We start from the raw sequence: 17994 nt of genomic DNA, 5'->3' as shown, positions 1-17994 counted from the left end.
AGGAGTGGTCATTCCAGGCAGTACACAAGTCAATCTACTGGCATATGAAAAGAAATTATCAGCATATGTATTTATATTTGTATATATAAATTTGTATTTGTATCTGTATATATATATTTCAACATATATATTTATACTGAACAGTAAGTATATACATATACTGTAAAAAGAAAAAAAATTTAAATGCATGGTTGCATTTGATTTCCACAAGATATACCCACATTCATTTAGAAAAATTTTTCTACTTGAGCAACCTCAAGTTGTCCTCTCCTCAGCAGCCAAGGAAATCTTAACCAAACCTATTTTTAAATAAAGTACAAAATGTGTTTCCAAATAAAATCTTACAAAGATCCAGGTATTCCCAATATATAAAACAGACCAAAGTTGAACTCACAAACGAGAAAAGGAATGACACAGACAAGCACAGTTTTAAAATCATGTACTAGGCCAACCATCTCATTTTATAGATGAGAAAAGTAAAGCCCAGAGAGGTCAAGTGGCTTGCCCAAGATTCACATATAGACAGGCAAGCTTAAAACCAAGTCAACTATTACTGCTCTTCTTCATCATCCTGAAATTAACTTAAAGTAAGAAAAAGCGCTAGAGAGGCAACTCACACATAAGTGATCAAAATTATTTTTTAGGTGTTTCTTAGATTTAGGTAGCTCATTTCTTCCAGATAGTTCAAATGAGTCATACACTACCCGGTATTTCACATTATATGTTTACACATTTATCTGCTGTCTATCTATTCTACTACAATGTAGCTCTGTAAGAACAAGGACTTTTTCTTATTCAAGACATACCACTCCCCTCCCACCCCAGTACCTAAAATTCCTGGACCATAGAAAGTACTCAATAAAGTTCAATGAATTGATAAATTTTAAAATGCATGGTATAAATAATAGAGATCCTTCTACTTTTAAAATTCCACATTACCATAAAAGTTTACATAAATTAGAAACATCCATTCTGAACATATTTATGATCAACTCTGTTTTCCAATTAATTCATTTCTAAAAGTATCTAATTTTCATCTTCAATTCAAGCAAGATTTCAGTTTATCACTGTTCACTAGTCAGTTAAAAAGTCCTTAACCTGCTATTTTGACAAGACTCACATTTGTTCCACACTTACATTTCACCCATATACTTTAACACCATATTCCACAAGTATGAACATATGCCAATTTTATGTCTCTTTGTAAAGGTTCAGGGGAAAAGTTAAATACATATATCCTAAAGCACATTCTCAGTTTCCACAAAGAAAAGGGGAAACAATACTTTCACTGCGTGCAAGCTTAGTTCCTTAGTCGTGTCTGACTCTGTGTAACCCCATGGACTGTAGCCCACCAGACTCCTCTGTCCATGGAATTTTCCAGGCAAGAATACTGGAGTGGGTTGCCATGCCCTCCTCCAGAGGATCTTCCCAACCCAGGGATCAAACCTGCATTTCTTGCATCTCTTGCACTGGCTTTTTACCATGTCTCCTCCACCAGGCTATTCACCACTGAGCCACCAGGTAAGCCCACCTAATAAGGTACCAGGATGTAAATTAACAGGCGAGCAGCGAGGATTGGCAAAAAGGCAGAAAGATGTTCCAAAATCTACCAAGAAATAAAGACACTGAGGCTAGACCACTTAACAGTTTTAACATTCCTAAAATATATGTATGTTCCATATTATATGTTAAGGCCAACTGAAACATCCTCATAAAATTTGTTTCAAATTGTTCCTAAAGCAGAAACATGTTTGAAACAGAATGTGTGTGCGTGTGTGTGTGTGTGTGTGTGTGTGTGTGAGACATAAGAGGAAGAGAGAGAGAGAAAATGTTTAAGGGACACAGAGCTATAAACAGAAAATGTTAATCAAAGAGGGAAAATGATTCTGGAACAAAATAAAAGTAGTACAACACGGTTCAGCTCAAACTCTACCCCCACTGCAAGTCATTTTTGGGTGCATCAAAAATATCTTGAGAATCCTCACTAACACAGCTGAAAATCTTCTGACACAGAGAAAAGGCTTGAGATAATCAGTGAATGTAGTTGAAAAGATAAAGTAACTGGAAGGAAGCTAAAATATATGGAAGAGAGGCAATCCAACATAATAATTAAAATTGCAGATCAAAAGAGCAACCAATTTATCGTGTTTGTGGTGGCAGTCACACACATACGTGTGCGTGTATACTCCATTGCTAAGTCGTGTCTGACTCTTTGCAACCCCATCGGCTGCAGCCACCAGACTCCTCTGTCCATGGGGTTTTCCAGGCAGAAGTACTGGAGTGGGTTGCCATTTTCTCCTCCAGGGCATCTTCCCGACCCAGGGGTTGAACCCACGTCTCCTGCATGTTTTGCATTGGCAGGTGGATTCTTTACCACTGAGTCACCTAGGAAGCCCCTACACAGATATGTACATTTCTCAAAACTCATGAAACTGTACACTTAAAACAGGCATAGTTTATTGTATGAAAAGTATACCTCAATAAAGTTGACTTTTTTAAAAAGCACATAAAATTCCAGGAAGTTTTTACTATAAAACACTCAACATCAAAATATATTCTAAATGAAGCTATTGAACTTAAAGGATAAAAACAGGAAATTTCAAGCAATCAGACAGATAAAACAAATCACTTACAAGGAGGGGAAAAAAAATCAGGTTGGCCTCAGACTTCTCCGCAGCAACACTCAATGACAGAAGTCAACTGGACAACGTCTACCAAGTTCTAAGGAAAAGAAAGTGTAACCCAAGAACATAAAACCCAGCCAAGATGTAGCTCAAGTATAAAGGCAAAAGCCTGACTTTCTTAAACAAAAGAACTACAAAAAAACAAAAATACCCAGGATCCCTTCTATTAAAAAAAGAAAAAAAAAAGGTTAAAATCTACCCAATCTAAAATTAAACGAAAGTAGTTTAGGAATGGAAAAATTATGGTAAAAGGATTGATGATAAACACTGAACATCTGAACAATGTAAAAATAACTGACAAAAATCAGAAGGGGAGGATATAGAAGAATGTAAGTACTTAACTCTTCATCTTTCAAATCAGGCAATAGATAAGATCTCCAATCAAATATTGCCTAACTTTAGCATATGTGCTGCCAAAGTAAGCACCAAATATAGTCTAGAAGAAAGATATAAATGTCAACTTAATATTTTCATTTTTTTAAACTTAGAGCAATCTTTATTATAAAATATTATCTCATGGTAAAGACTTACTTGAAGTTAAAAGTTAACAATTCCTTCAAGTAAATTCAAGTAAAATTACTTTCTAAAAAAGCAACTAATAGTGTAATCTCACTCTTGAAAAAGTATTTCTTTCAGCCTACCTACTTACTTATCCTTCTATATGTACACACGTACACACACACACACACACACACACACAGAGATCTGAATAATGTTTTTTCTAATGTTAAAGATGGTTATTTCTGGATGGAGTTTGAGGTGATTTATTTAAGTTTACCTTTGTAATTTTGTACACTGCTTGAATTCGTTATAATGAAACTGTATCATTTTCCCTCAATTGAGTAATTTTTCTTTAAAGAGAGACACCATCTAGGTTAATTCTGCATAGTGGAAAAGGCATTTTTTGGTACTTTTCTGTACTTTTAAAACTTCTACAAAGGGCAGAAAAGAAAAACAAAGGAGCATATGTAAAATCAACCCATTTTTTTTTAAATCTAAACAATAAAACATATCTAAATGTATAAATAAAAAGGTCGGAACAATATACCTCAAAATATTAACAGTGATTATCACTTAATCATGTTGATGGTATCTAAGTTTAATTATTTCTCTTACTTTGATGATTTTACTGTTTTAAAAAAGTATGTATTTCTTTCTAAGATAAGATAAAATTTTTCATTTGGGGAGAAAACACATAGACTAAAAGCCTTTATGTGAAACTCACTAGCCTTACTCCCCCATATCTTTAATTTTAACATTTAAGGAAACTATCCTAGACACTCGGTACATGACATATTGAAAGTAGTATCTTTGTTTTGTAAGCAGAAGAGAAAAAACTATTTTGGGATGTATGCAATAATCTAAATGAGCAGTCTGTCCTCTTTTAAAACGCTGTACGCCACCCAAGGTAAAACTGCTCTCCTTTCCTTCATCTACTGTGGAAACACACGTACTGTTAGACCCTCCACTACTGAATAGGAACAAAGCGGAAGTGAAGTCGCTCACTCGTGCCCGACTCTTTGCGACCCCATGGATAGTAGCCTGCACCAAGCTCCTCCGTCCATGGGATTTTCAAGGCAAAAGTACTGGAGCGGGTTGCCATTTCCTTCTCCAGGGAATCTTCCCAACTCAGGGATCGAACCCAGGTCTCTCACACTGTAGACAGACGCTTTACCGTCTGAGCCACCAGGGAAGTCCCCACTACTGAATAAATAACCAGTAATCAAATGTAGATTCACCATGTGACCTCAGGAACATCACTTAGCCTCTATCTGTAAAATAAAGAAATCTGATTATGCATATATACTCTATATATATATATATATATGGGTATATATGCATTTTTCTAGAAAAACAGCCATGGCTTTTATTACTTAAAAAAAAATCTAAGATTCCCACCCTCCAAAAAAGGCTTCTGCACTGAATTAGAGAATTACTTCAGTGGTAAAAATGCCTAATTCAATGCAATTAATTGTCACTTATGAAGCAACAAGTATATTTCAGTTCATAAGTTTTTGTAGGGGTTTAGCTTTCCCTAAATGCACAGCACACATAAAGGAATGTAAGATCTGAACAAAAAGGAGGAAGTAAGAAGAGAGAAAAGGTTTGAGAGAAACAAGAATAAGATTCTTATTCTTGAGTTTGGTATAAGACATTAATATAACAATATCAAGCAGAAAGTGAAAAAACTGGAACTCAATTTAATACACATTTAGTTAGGACTTTTTCAACACACAGTACTTGTCCTCAGGAAGTTCACAGCCTCATAAAGGAGATGAAACAACCGTAACACAAGTTAAATGTGCTAAATGCCACAAGCGGTGCAGTAAAGCACACTGAGGCTCAAAGAAGAGATAAAAGCCAGTGACGGGGGAAGGCAGGAAGGGTTTTACTGAGTTGGTTACACTTGTGAAACAAAATAGCAGAATTTTGAACAGTGAGGGGGGAGAATAAAGGCAAAGGAGGCGTTCAAGTTCAGGGAGGAGCAAACACAGAACCACAAAAATGCTGCCAGAGAAGAAATCAAAAATAGCTCTTCCATTCTGAGCCTGAGTGAACATCACAAGGGGCAGGGGTCAGGGGGAGTTCAGCCCAGTAAGCAGGGTCCTATGACCTGGTAGTAGTAGGAACACCTCAGCACCTCTTCACAGTTGACAGATGAGAATTTTTTTTGTCAAGCAGGGATATATTTAAAGAGTGTGGCTCTTTAAAACAGCCACACTCACAGCTAGCTCAGAAGTTAAGAGCAAATATAAAATATCCACCTCATAATGTCTACCCCGTCACTAAACCTACCAAACCCCTCACTCCAGGCTATAGGCAGGAAACCCTTCTTCCCTCTCCTCACTCCCAAATGCAAGCTTCCTGTTCCTCAAGCTAATAGGAAATAAAAGAAACAACACTGTATTAAGGTCTCTCCCCACAACCCAAAGTAGCAATAACAAAGAAACTAAGTGCTATATTGTATTTACCAGGCTTATAAAGAAAGCCTTAGATCCCAGGAACCTGCTACTGTCTCTCTACTTCATCAAACTCCATCTTACCCATTACTCAGTACCTCATCGGCTCCATCTGAATGCCTCTTTGCACTGTCATAAACTGCTACAATAAATATGGTTATGATCATTATGGATCACCAGTAGCTCACCTTACAGTGCCCTTGGAACCAGAAGGGGAACTAAAATAATAAACAAAACGCTCAGTAATGGCTCTACTCAAACTTAATTTCACATCCTTACCATTTACCTATATACACCAACTGGAATCAAGATTGCCAGGAGAATATCAATAACCTCAGATACACAGATGACACCACCCTTATGGCAGAGAGCAAAGAAGAACTAAAGAGCCTCTTGATGAAAGTGGAGGAGGAGAGTGAAAAAGTTGGCTTAAAGCTCAACACTCAGAAAACTAAGATCATGGCATGTGGTCCCATCACTTCATGGCAAATAGACGGGGAAACAATGCAAACAGAGACTTTTCTGGGGGGGGGGGGCTAAAAAAAATCACTGCAGATGGTGACTGCAGCCATGAAATTAAAAGACGCTTGCTCCTTGGAAGAAAGGCTATGACCAACCTAGACAGCATATTAAAAAGCAGAGATATTACCAACAAAGGTCTGTCTAGTCAAAGCTATGGTTTTACCAGCAGTCATGTATGGATGTGAGAGCTGGACTATAAAGAAAGCTGAGCACCAAAGAATTGATGCTTCTGAACTGTGGTGTTGGAGAAGACTCTTGCGAGTCCCTTGGACTGCAAGGAGATCCAACCAGTCATTGATTTTCTAAAGGAAATCAGTCTTGAATGTTCATTGGAAGGACTGATGCTGAAGCTCCAATAATTTGGCCACCTGATGGGAAGAACTGACTCACTAGAAAAGATCCTGATGCTGGGAAGATTGAAGGCAGGAGGTGAAGGGGACAAGGGGGGATGAGATGGCTGGATGGCATCACCGACACGATGGACATGAGTTTGAGTAAACCCCGGGAGTTGGTGATGAAGCCAGGGAAGCCTGGCATGCTGCAGTCCATGGGGCCACAAAGCGTCAGACACGACTGAGCAACTGAAGTGAACTGATATACACCAACAAAGAAAATCACATACACTGGGATTTAAGGCTGAAAGCTGGCTAAAGTCATCTTGGAAGGAAAATGAATGCCAGGTTATGAAGCTGGCATTTTAACTCAGTTGACAATAGGAAATGACTGGAGGTACTGAATAAGAGACCGAAACAATCAGAGCTGTGCTTTTGGAAGATTATATTTACCACAGCAGGTAGGATGGCAAGTTAAATCAGGGAAAATCAGTTAGCAGGATATGTTAACAACCCAGGAAAGCAAACTGAGGATCCCAATTCTAATGACAACAAGGGAAAAAAGAAGAAAAACGAAGGCTCTGGAGAAGATAAAGGCAAAAGAAAACCTGTAGGAGTTGCCATGTGCTTGGGCTGTACGATCTGGGAGATGATGAACACACCAGAAAGCCCCATGAGACCCAGGAGGCCTAGAGTGCCAGGAGTCATCACAAAAAAGTGACAGGTGAACCCTAGAAGGCAACCTCTCCAAAACAGAGAATTCTAAGAAAATAGCAAGCTAAGGAAGAAACCTTAGAAAACAGTCATATTCAGAGGGGAACAAAGGCCAGGGAGAGTGGTAAGGCAACAGCCTTATGTAAATAGTGGTCAGAAGAACCAAATAACTACCCTACACAACAGCATTTAAGGAGACTTATTATTAACCCCAAATCAAAATACAAACTAATAGAAAAATGCCATGAGATTTGAGGAACAGGTCACTAGCAAGCTTTAATAGTATAAAAACTGAATTTCAGGAAGATAAACAAGAAGCAATGGCAGATAAAGAACAATTATTTTCAATGTGGCAGTAAGACGGAAAGAAGGAGCTTTATACACAAGTACGTATCTGTTAACAATTAACACAAAGCAACTACACCAGGTTTTGAATTACCTTATCAGTTACAAAGTAAATTATAAAACAATTAGTAGACAAAGTCTCCAAAATGAATGAGAACCTTAAATACCTAACAAAGACCCTACGAATTCCCTTGAAGATGTAACAATCTAAAATAGATGTCAATGTTGAGTGTGAGGGCCCAATACCATCCAATACCATCGTCACAGAAGGAATTTCTAAAATGGCATGTCTACGGTTGTTTACCAACACATACATTTCTGAACTGTTTTTGTTAATATACGGATAAGAACCACCTACTCTATGAAAACAAAACTACACATAAAATATAAAAACACTCCATTGCTTTTTTGCATTACATAAATGCTAATCCCAGTCAAAGTCCAAATAGGAGACTACAGGTTAACTTCCCTTTTGTATTATAAGTCAAATTCCATAATACGATAGTTACACAAAACAAATTCTAAACCTCACTCAGTAACATTTATTATGAACAAATAGAATGATCAGAGTTAGAATTTGCTCTCTGAACTTAAAAAAGAACTACATCATACTTGAAAAGTAGACTAGTATGCTTGGCTACATAAAAAGAAAACAATCCACTCTCTCTGATACGTCTGGATATGTAAGATTCCTAGAAATTCTGTGGCAGCGGCAAATTAGATTTGATTTATGGTACTACTATCAAGGAATTGTAGCCCTCATTTCAAAAAATTAATAACAATATTTTTGTATTGCTGGGAGAGGACACAGCCCTCTCTGAACAACTGTAAGGGGGATAGATGACCAAAGTCTTGAAAAAGTGAATATGAAAAGACTTCAATAAAAAAAAAAAAAAAAGTCGTGTCTCTCAAGGGATGAAGGATGGTTCTCCAAACACTATTTCTTGATCTGGGCTGTTGGTTACAAAGGCGAGTTCACTTTGTGAAATTCATTAACCTAAACACTTACTATCTGCACACTGTATCTGTAAACATGTGATTATCCAATAGATTATTCAGTATAAAGTTCTTTAAAAATCAAATTTTCTGTTCTAGTGAGGAATTACCTGTTGTCATAGATCCATAACAGGGCAATATTAACAAGCCATCTAGAGTGGTATCTTGGACATCATAATCATAATCAACAGACTCTGCCATCTGAAAAAGTAACTCACAACTTTTTTCGATTTCAAACTGACCTGAAATGAGGGGAGAAAATAATGTCAGCAACTGGAAAAGCAAAATTAATTTAAGAATGAAAAAGAAAAACCCTTCTAGATTATGTTAGTTTTGCATATTTTAAATATCTCATTTGATCTAAAGTAGATGAACACAAGTTGTACCCAATCCCAACATAAAATAAAAAATACAAGAAATACCAGTTTCCAAGGAATTTAAATCTCTAAAGGAATAAAAACATTTACAGTCATCAAGTCTTTCATCTTGCTAACATGGTATTTGAGGAAGATTCAATAAAGTTAATCATTACCATAGGAGATACTGCATTTGAAACTTAAGTTCCTTAAAAAGGCTAAGAGATTGTTACAATGTCTCACTTCTGACATTAGTACAGGCAGTGTAGGAGGTGAGCCATGAAATGACTCAGATCTGTTAGCAGAATGCTGCTACTTGAAGAATCACACCAGTCTGAGATTTAACTATTCTATTTTTGATCAAAAAAGCATGCCTATGAGACACGGATTCCACACCCTATGCACTGCTACCACACAGTACCATCCCACCACTCAAAGAAGAAAGCAGCCAGTAGGATGTCTTTTGAAATAATGAATTAGTCATCCAGATCCAGGACTGTTTAGTGGTTAACAGCTCTATGCTGCTGCTGCTGCTAAGTCGCTTTAGTCGTCTGCAACTCTGTGCGACCCCATAAACGGCAGCCCGCCAGGCTCCCCTGTCCCTGGGATTCTCCAGGCAAGAATTCTGGAGTGGATTGCCATTTCCTTCTCCAATGCATGAAAGTGAAAAGGGAAAGTGAAGTCACTCAGTCGTGTCCGACTCTTAGCGACCCCATGGACCGCAGCCTACCAGGCTCCTCCATCCATGGGATTTTCCAGGCAAGAGTACTGGAGTGGGGTGTCATTGCCTTCTCCATATATGGTAACAAAAATATTAATATTTCACCATTTAGTATCTTCCTACTAAAAGGTCAGTGTATTTTACATATGTTTACTAAGGAGACTTGTGGTTTTTAGGGCAGTGTAGAATTATCTTACATCTAAAACTGCTCAGATAACCATAAAAGGCTAGGATAAAATGAGTAGAGCCTAGATTTTCTAACAAAGGTACACAGTAGTGTGGTGCCACATTCCCCTCGTATAAAGGGCAAAATTTTTAAACCTGGTACTGAATGCTCACCAGTCAGAAAAACCAAGATGTCTCCAGCCATTTCATTCAAATGGATATCCATGGTCACTTTCACAATCTAAAGCAAGAAACACAAGCATAAAATGCTAGTGGAGATAAGGTCCCCACCACCATTACTGCCACCTCCCTTGGTTCCACAGAAAAATTTAATTCTCAAAAGTCCTAGGACCTATGAAGGCTACCATTAAAATACTAGAGAAAAAATGAATTACCAAACTACTCAGTCAACTAGAATCACAGATACAGAAAAGACATAATAAGGATGTCAAGTAATACCGCTTGAATGTATGCAGTATTTTCTCTATCTCGTGGACCAATCAAATTGCAGAATTTTTCTCTGACTGGATAAAGCCTTCCAGGTATATCAAATATTGGACAATTTCCAAAGAACGCAGAGAGCTTGGCTAATTCCATTGTTGCTGACATCACTACGACCTTTAAATGCTCCTTCCTGTTAGGAGACTTCTCCTGAAATAGCTTCTTCAATAAACCAAATAAGATGTCCTGAAAGAAAAGTAAATTTCTAATAAGTCACAAGTGTACATAACAACCAACTTATTTTAAATAGTTTGCTCTCCTTAACCAAAGGATTCATATTTTAATCAATTAAAATGCACGGAAGGAAAGGCAATTCACTGTACAGGACAAAGCTACCCTCAAAGAAATAAAACTAATAAATAAGCAATAAAGTTAAATACTCACTGTAGTTAGAGTTCTCTCATGGGCTTCATCCAAAATAATGACACTGAACTTGGTAAGATTCGGATCTCCCAAAATATGTTTCAGTAAACATCCATCAGTCATGTATTTGATTGCTGTTTCCTAATGTTCGAACAGCAGAGTATATTAACATACACATAAAAATAAAAATCACAGAGATGCACTCCTGTTTCGCAAATTAAATTTTTCCCCTCAAATGTACAGACATCAAGGGATCAAACTAATCTGACTAAATAAGAGAGTACATAAAATAGTCTAATAATATTTTTTAATAACATGGACGGTAAATTATGAAACTTGTAATCTACATAGGCAGGAAAACCAAGGGGAATGTTCTGGGATAAAGCAACAACAAGGAAATACAATGAAGTCTGTGGAAAGTGGTTAAGACAACGCAGTGACCTCTGGTGAGCAAGCTGTGGGAAACAATAATGAACCGGGACCCGTCATAGCTGCTATCATAGAGAACTTAGGAAAAAAAAGGAAGGCGGCACCATTCTTCTCATGCTATTCCTCCCTGACCGTTTTCCTATTGCAAAAATAGGATCAGCCCACTAGCATTAAAAGAAGGTGAGAACGGGAGTTAACAACAGAGCTATCCATAAAACAAGGCAAGGAGAAAAGAAAAACCCCAGCAGTGACCACCAGGAACGCAAAGACAGTATTTGGGGGAGTTATTCTGTGCCGCTATTGCTAGCCATTCCTATTAGGGACCATAAGCAAATCAGGGATTATTTTGCATCTGGTTCAGGATTCAGAAACCCTGAGGGGATATAAATTGTGGCTATGAACTATTACCATGAATACAGAAAATGCTCGACAAATATCTGCTCACTAAGTTTGTTAACTATCAGTTTTCCACGGACTTCAAGAATTCAACCATATAATATGGATGAAGCTTGAAAACATTAGCTAAATGAAATAAGCCACACAAAGGACACAATATTGCATGATTCCACGTTTTAAGTATATAGGAATGCATAGAGATGTAAAGCAGAATAGAAGGTACCAAGGACTACTGGAGGTGGGGGGATGGGAATGTGGAGATACAGCACTGTTGTTTGGGATGGTGAAAATGTTCAGAAAATATAGAGAGTGGTAATGGTTACAGAACACTATGAATGTACTTAATGCCACTGCACTGTTTACCTAAATGTGATCTGAAAATACTAAAAATGGTAATCTTATTTTATGTATATTTTACTACAATAAAATTTATTTTCAAAGAACACAAACGTAAGCTACACATCAAGAACTGTTACAGCTAAAATACACAAGGGAATCCTATGAAAAAAATTGACATAACTGTCACAAAACTAATTGAGAAGGAGAAAAGGAGAAAAGGGAAGGCACCCAGGATAAGACATTAATAATGGGCAATACAAATTAATTCTAATTTGAGGCTTTGTTTCTTTAAAATGCAAATGGAATTTTTGAAGTCAAAATCTTCCATAACTTTTCCCACTCTTTCTATAACTTTACACTACTTAACTAAATACAAACAGAACTTTGGTACCTTGGAGCTGCAATCATCAAAACGAACTTGGTATCCTACTTTGGATCCCAATGTGCATTTCATTTCTTCAGCAACCCTCTGAGCAACAGATATGGCAGCTACTTTTCGTGGTTGGGTCACACCAATCATACCATGTTGTGAAAACCCTACCAAATGAAGAGGTAAACAACACAAAAATGTTAACCATTGCTTCCCATTAAACTGTTTCTGGTCAATCGATACAAACTGTTCAAGAGTTTCTAAAAGAAAACTCTGCAAAATTAACAACACATAGTCTTATATTTGCACCATGGAAATTTTAAGTATTAATTAAAAATAAGTATATATGAATAACCATACATATATACATAATAACCATTCTCACATACATAAGAATACATATTAACAACCATTTAAATGCACATATTTTAATTAGATTTTTTTCCAATTTCAGTCTTAAGATTTAATCTAAAGAGTAAGCCAAGAATTTTTAACCCCTAGGAAGACATAAAATTACACACACTTCCTAAAATAGATTTACTTTTTCCACAGAAGTTTAAACATACCACTTTTCATAGGTTCTACCATCTTAATACCTCAGAAAGCGAAATGGATCTTATAACTGATGGTATTTTTTTCTTTACTGCTGCTGCTGCTGCTAAGTCACTTCAGTCACGTCTGACTCCGTGCGACCCCATAGACGGCAGCCCACCAGGCTCCCCCGTCCCTGGGATTCTCCAGGCAAGAACACTCGAGTGGGTCACCATTTCCTTCTCCAATGCGACCCCAGGGACTGCAGCCCACCAGGCTCCGCCATCCTTAGTTTTTCTTTACTAATAGTATGTAAAATAGTGGTATGTCTTAACAGAATCTTTCTTTAAAAATTATTTATTTATTTTTGGTTGTGCTGAGTCTTCATTGCTGCGTGGGCTTTTCTCTAGTTTCAGCAACAGGGACTCCTCTCCGGTTGTGGTATATGGGCTTCTCGTTTCAAGCTCTAGGCCAAGAGGGCTCCAGGAGTTGCAGCTCTTGGGCTCTAGAGCAAGGGTTCAATAGCTGTGGCGCATGGGCTTAGTTGCTCCACTGCATGTGGGGTCTTCCCAGACCAGGGATCCAACCCATGCCTCTTGTATTGGCAGGCAGATTCTTATCTTATCTGCAGGCAGATTCTTTACCATTGAGCCACCAGGGAAGCCCAACAGGTAGCATCTTAAAAGACCTGATTTATCAGAGTAAGTTAATATATAAGCTAAGAAATTTTTATAATATCCTACATAATTTTGCTGTATACCAACCTTATGATATAAAGTTTTACCATATTGAAAGGAAAGACACTGTAAGGGTAATTTGTTGGCAGGCTTGGTGTTACGAAAATCAAGGAATAAACAGTTACCTGATATCACTCTGGAAAAAGAATCCAGAAATAGTAATGGCAGCAACAGATATCAATATATCCCTTCCCCTGAAAATCATTTCAATACCCAACGTTCAACAGTCTACTGCAAGACAACCTACTCTACAGCAGAGAATCAATATCTACCTATAATTCTATTTGGAATTTTTATGGTAACTGAAAATGCCATGCAACTAATTCCGGAATCTGAAATAAGACTGCAAAAAAGAGCGAAATATACAAGGACAGTGTGCCAAGAGAAGAATCAGACTGTAAAACAAATGATAGGCATTTATGTAATACAGAAGTCCTATTAGCTTTTAAGAGGATATTTTTTAAATGCTCCGAATATTATCCCAGAATAAAATTACCTGCTTCATATAGATATTTTGGGAGTTGAGTTGTTTTACCACTTCCTGTATTTCCAGTAACAATAAGGAATGAATTGTCCCTCACAGCTTGAATAAGCTTTTTTCTTTGTTTCTGAATGGGAAAAGTTGGAGTAGTTCCTCCCTCCTGTGAAGTGCATCCTTTCTCTTCTGTAACGACAGGGCGGGGGTAGGGGGGAATGTGCAATTAAAAGGCCTGTAAAGATATCTCAATTTCCCAAAACTGAAAAAGAGAGTGACAATAGAATTTTAGGGCTGGAAAGAATCAACCCATGACTTCTCGGTGAAATCCCTTACATCCCATTTGCGAGCGAGCGTTTCTAAGCTCAGAGCAACTTTTTAGTGAGATCAACTTGAGCATTTCTTAATGCATGACTCAAAGTATCTGACAAAGTAAGCCTAGCACAAGGCAATGTATTTGCAGGTACACCTATCCAGAAGCACAAAACCCAATTTTATTAAATAATAGACCTCAAAACTGGAACAGGGCAGAAAAACTCTCAGCTGAATGAAAAGCCACCTGTATTTGCTTCTGATTCACGGTTCAAGTTAGGTCCCCGTTCAGAGTGACTGATATCCCAGAAGGCCAAGTGGTGGGTAACCATGGAAACTGGCTCCTGGAAACTGGCTCCCTTCATACCGTACCCAAAGGCAGGCTGGCGGCCCGGCGGAGGGGCGGAGGGGTGGGGGGGGGAACGGGTGGGTAGAGAACAAAGGCTTTCTGAGCCTATTTAAGAGCAGGACGCGTCCCGGCGCTGGGGTGCACTTTTTTTGCCCCTCAACAGGGTTCTCGCCCAACTTAGGTCTGGGACCGCCCCTCTCCAGTCCAAAGTGGTTCACTGGACGCAAAGTTCGCCTCCGGCTTGGAGGGCGACAGGAAGGCTGCAGCCTGCAGCCTCCTCTTCTCCGCCTGTCTCAGGCGGACTTTCATCACCCCGCCATCCTCCCAAAGCCCCGTGCTACCACTCCCGCTGGCCTCCGCGGGGTCCCGCGGACCGCACCTCTATCCGCGACGGAACCTGCCGAAGGCCGCTCTTCCTGGAGGTCTCGCGATCTCTCACCTTCCTCCTGCCGCCTTGGCGCCCTGCCCGCGACGGCGGGAAACCGGGACATAGACCTGGCCCCGAGCGGAGGTGAGCACGTCCACCGGTCCTGGGGAGATGGGCGGGGAGAGGCGAAGACGCGCCCTGATGACGTCGCGGTGTTTACTTCCGCGCGTGCGACTCGGATGAGGGGCGGGGGAGCCGCCCGATGACGTGGCGCTACGAGCCCGCCCGCCCGGGCGGATATTTCCCGCCCGCCGTCCGCGTGCGCTGCAGCTCCGCGCGCGAAGCCAGCCGTGACGTCCGGGAGGGCCCGGTCCAGGGTCTCCGCTTGTGCCCAAAAGGGCCGGGAGACGCCTTTTTTAAAATCAGTGGTCGCTGCAGACGTATCCAACCTTCACACACCTAACGTGATGTGACCCTTCGTCAGGAGCTGAAATCTTTGCTAGCGTTTGGCGTTCCACAACATTCTCACCGTCAGTGAAAGTCGGTCAGTGGTGTCCAACTCTTTGCCACCCCAGGGACTATACAGGCCATGGAATTCTCCAGGCCAGGATACTGGACTGGGTAGCCGTTCCCTTCTCCGGGGGAATCTTCCTAACCCAGGGATTGAACCGAGGTCTCCCGCATTGCAGGCGGATTCTTTACCAGCTGAGCCACAATTGCTCGTCCTGAAATGTCCTGCAAAGGCACACGGGTTATGAGTGGCACACCCGAACTTCTTGCGTAGTGTCAAAAATTAGGCTCCCCACGCTGTTCATCGGGGACGCTGTGAACATGCATGGACCCTGCATGTTAAATTATATTTAGATGCGTATTTTCTTCTCCTTTCCCCCAGCTAGACGCAGGGCAGCAACTTTAGAAAACTGTGATACACTCGGCCCAGCATCAAATTGGGCTGTTAATATTTTTTGAATTTGCTGGATGGTTGGATGAACGATTTGATTTCCAGAGAAGTTAATCGCATTTATTTATTTATTTTGCTGCACCACGGGCATCTTGTGTGATCTTAGTTCAGGAACCAGGGATGAAACCGGTGACCCCTGCCCTGGAATCAAGGAGTCTTAACCACTGGACTGACAGGGAAGTCCGCTAAGCTCATTTTAATGGTTGTTGATTCCTTGGAAACCACAAGAATTGAAAAGTTAAACACATATACAACAATTGAGGTGGGGTGAATTTTTCAGCATAGGTACTTTGTGAAGCAGGTCTTTCTGTTGTAGAAACTTGCAATTTTGTAAGTAGTGTCAATCATAACAAAAGCCGTGCAAGATTATTTCTTGGACTTTCCAACTCTTCCTGCTGTTAGTACTTCCTGTTCAGTACTTCCTGCCAAAGACAACTCAAATTATCACTTTACATTAACTAGAAGTCCCTACTCTCCTATCTGACTAGGCTTCAAAAGATGTCATTGGACCTTAAGATTTTGTTGTACTCATTAAGAATATATGTATACCAACTCCTTGTAAATAGGACTGATAAACATCTCCTAAAATGCAAGTTTATCAGATTTTGAGTGAGAGCAACTTTCTAATAACTTTGTATCTTCTGCATTCCACAGGAATAAATCTGTAGAAGGACATCCCAGATTTCTCTCATCCATTAAAGGAATCTCCTAACATCCTGTATTCTGCTAGAAATTTAAGCTATCACAAATCAGAGAAACCACAAAAAAGCAAAAATACATTTGTAGTATTGGCAAGGTATTGGTGAGTATAGGGCATGATAAGTCACTTTTGGGGCTTCCCTGGTGATGGTGTTGTTCAGTCGCTCAGTTGTGTCTGACTTTGAGACCCCCTTGGACTGCAGGAGTCCAGGCTTCCCTGTCCTTCACCATCTCCCAGAGCTTGCTCAAACTCATGTCTATCAAGTCAGTGATGCCATCCAACCATCTCATCCTCTGTTGTCCCCTTCTCCTGCCTTCCAATCTTTCCCAGCATCAGGGTCTTTTCTATTGAGTCGGCTCTTCACATCAGGTGGCCAAAGTATTGGAACTTCAGCTTCAGCATCAATCCTTCCAATGAATATTCAGGATTGATTTCCTTGAGGATTGACTGGTTTGATCTCCTTGCTATCCAAGGGACTCTCAGGAGTCTTCTGTAGAACCATAGTTCTAAAGCATCAGTTCTTCGGTGCTCAGCCTTCTTTATGGTGACACACCCGTATTGGGCGAATTTAATTCAGATGACCATTATGTCTACTACTGCAGACAAGAATCCCTTAGAAGAAATGGAGTAGTACTCACAGTCAACAAAAGAGTATGAAATGCAGTTCAGTTCAGTTCAGTTCAGTTCAGTTGCTCAGTTGTGTCCAACTCTTTGCAACCCCATGAATCACAGCACGCCAGGCCTCCCTGTCCATCACCAACTCCCGGAGTTCACTCAGACTCATGTTCATTGAGTCCCTGATGCCATCCAGCCGTCTCATCCTCTGTCATCCCCTTCTCCTCCTGCCCGCAATCCTTCCCAGCATCAGAGTCTTTTCCAGTGAGTCAACTCTTTGCATAAGGTGGCCAAAGTACTGGAATTTCGGCTTTAGCATCATTCCTTCCAAAGAAATCCCAGGGCTGATCTCCTTCAGAATGGACTGGTTGGATCTCCTTGCAGTCCAAGGGACTCTCAAGAGTCTTCTCCCACACCACAGTTCAAAAGCATCAGTTCTTTGGTGCTCAGCTTTCTTCACAGTCCAACTCTCACATCCATACATGACCACTGGATAAACCATAGCCTTGACTAGATGGACCTTTGTTAGCCAAGTAATGTCTCTGCTTTTGAATATGCTATCTAGGTTGGTCATAACTTTCCTTCCAAGGAGTAAGCGTCTTTTAATTTCATGGCTGCAGTCACCATCTGCAGTGATTTTGGCGCCCCCCAAAATAAAGTCTGACACTGTTTCCACTGTTTCCCCATCTATTTCCCATGAAGTGATGGGACCGGATGCCAGGATCTTCGTTTTCTGAATGTTGTGCTTTAAGCC

General features: G+C 39.8%; 1 protein-coding gene across 2 annotated transcripts in view; it reads right to left on the bottom strand.

The window, feature by feature from the left end:
- Positions 1 to 15219, bottom strand: part of DHX40 (DEAH-box helicase 40) — a 47660-nt gene extending 32441 nt beyond the window's left edge. Inside the window, exons 1-7 of one of the 2 annotated variants that reach the window (XM_069602668.1) lie at positions 15037 to 15219; positions 13958 to 14125; positions 12215 to 12360; positions 10681 to 10800; positions 10255 to 10482; positions 9970 to 10036; positions 8664 to 8795 (exon numbers count right to left, since the gene is read on the bottom strand). In XM_069602668.1, the coding sequence (XP_069458769.1) occupies positions 8664 to 8795; positions 9970 to 10036; positions 10255 to 10482; positions 10681 to 10800; positions 12215 to 12360; positions 13958 to 14125; positions 15037 to 15088 (913 nt within the window). In that variant the 5' untranslated portion in view covers positions 15089 to 15219. Of the gene's footprint in view, positions 1 to 8663; positions 8796 to 9969; positions 10037 to 10254; positions 10483 to 10680; positions 10801 to 12214; positions 12361 to 13957; positions 14126 to 14976 lie in introns of both variants that reach the window. The other variant, XM_069602667.1, reaches the window with a different exon arrangement.
- Between the last annotated feature and the right edge of the window lie 2775 nt (positions 15220 to 17994).

This window comes from Ovis canadensis, chromosome 11 (genome assembly GCF_042477335.2).
Source record: "Ovis canadensis isolate MfBH-ARS-UI-01 breed Bighorn chromosome 11, ARS-UI_OviCan_v2, whole genome shotgun sequence".
NCBI classification, from domain to species: Eukaryota; Metazoa; Chordata; class Mammalia; order Artiodactyla; family Bovidae; genus Ovis; species Ovis canadensis.
Note: the sequence above shows the minus strand (reverse complement) of the source record. Positions and strands in the feature narration are given on the sequence as shown.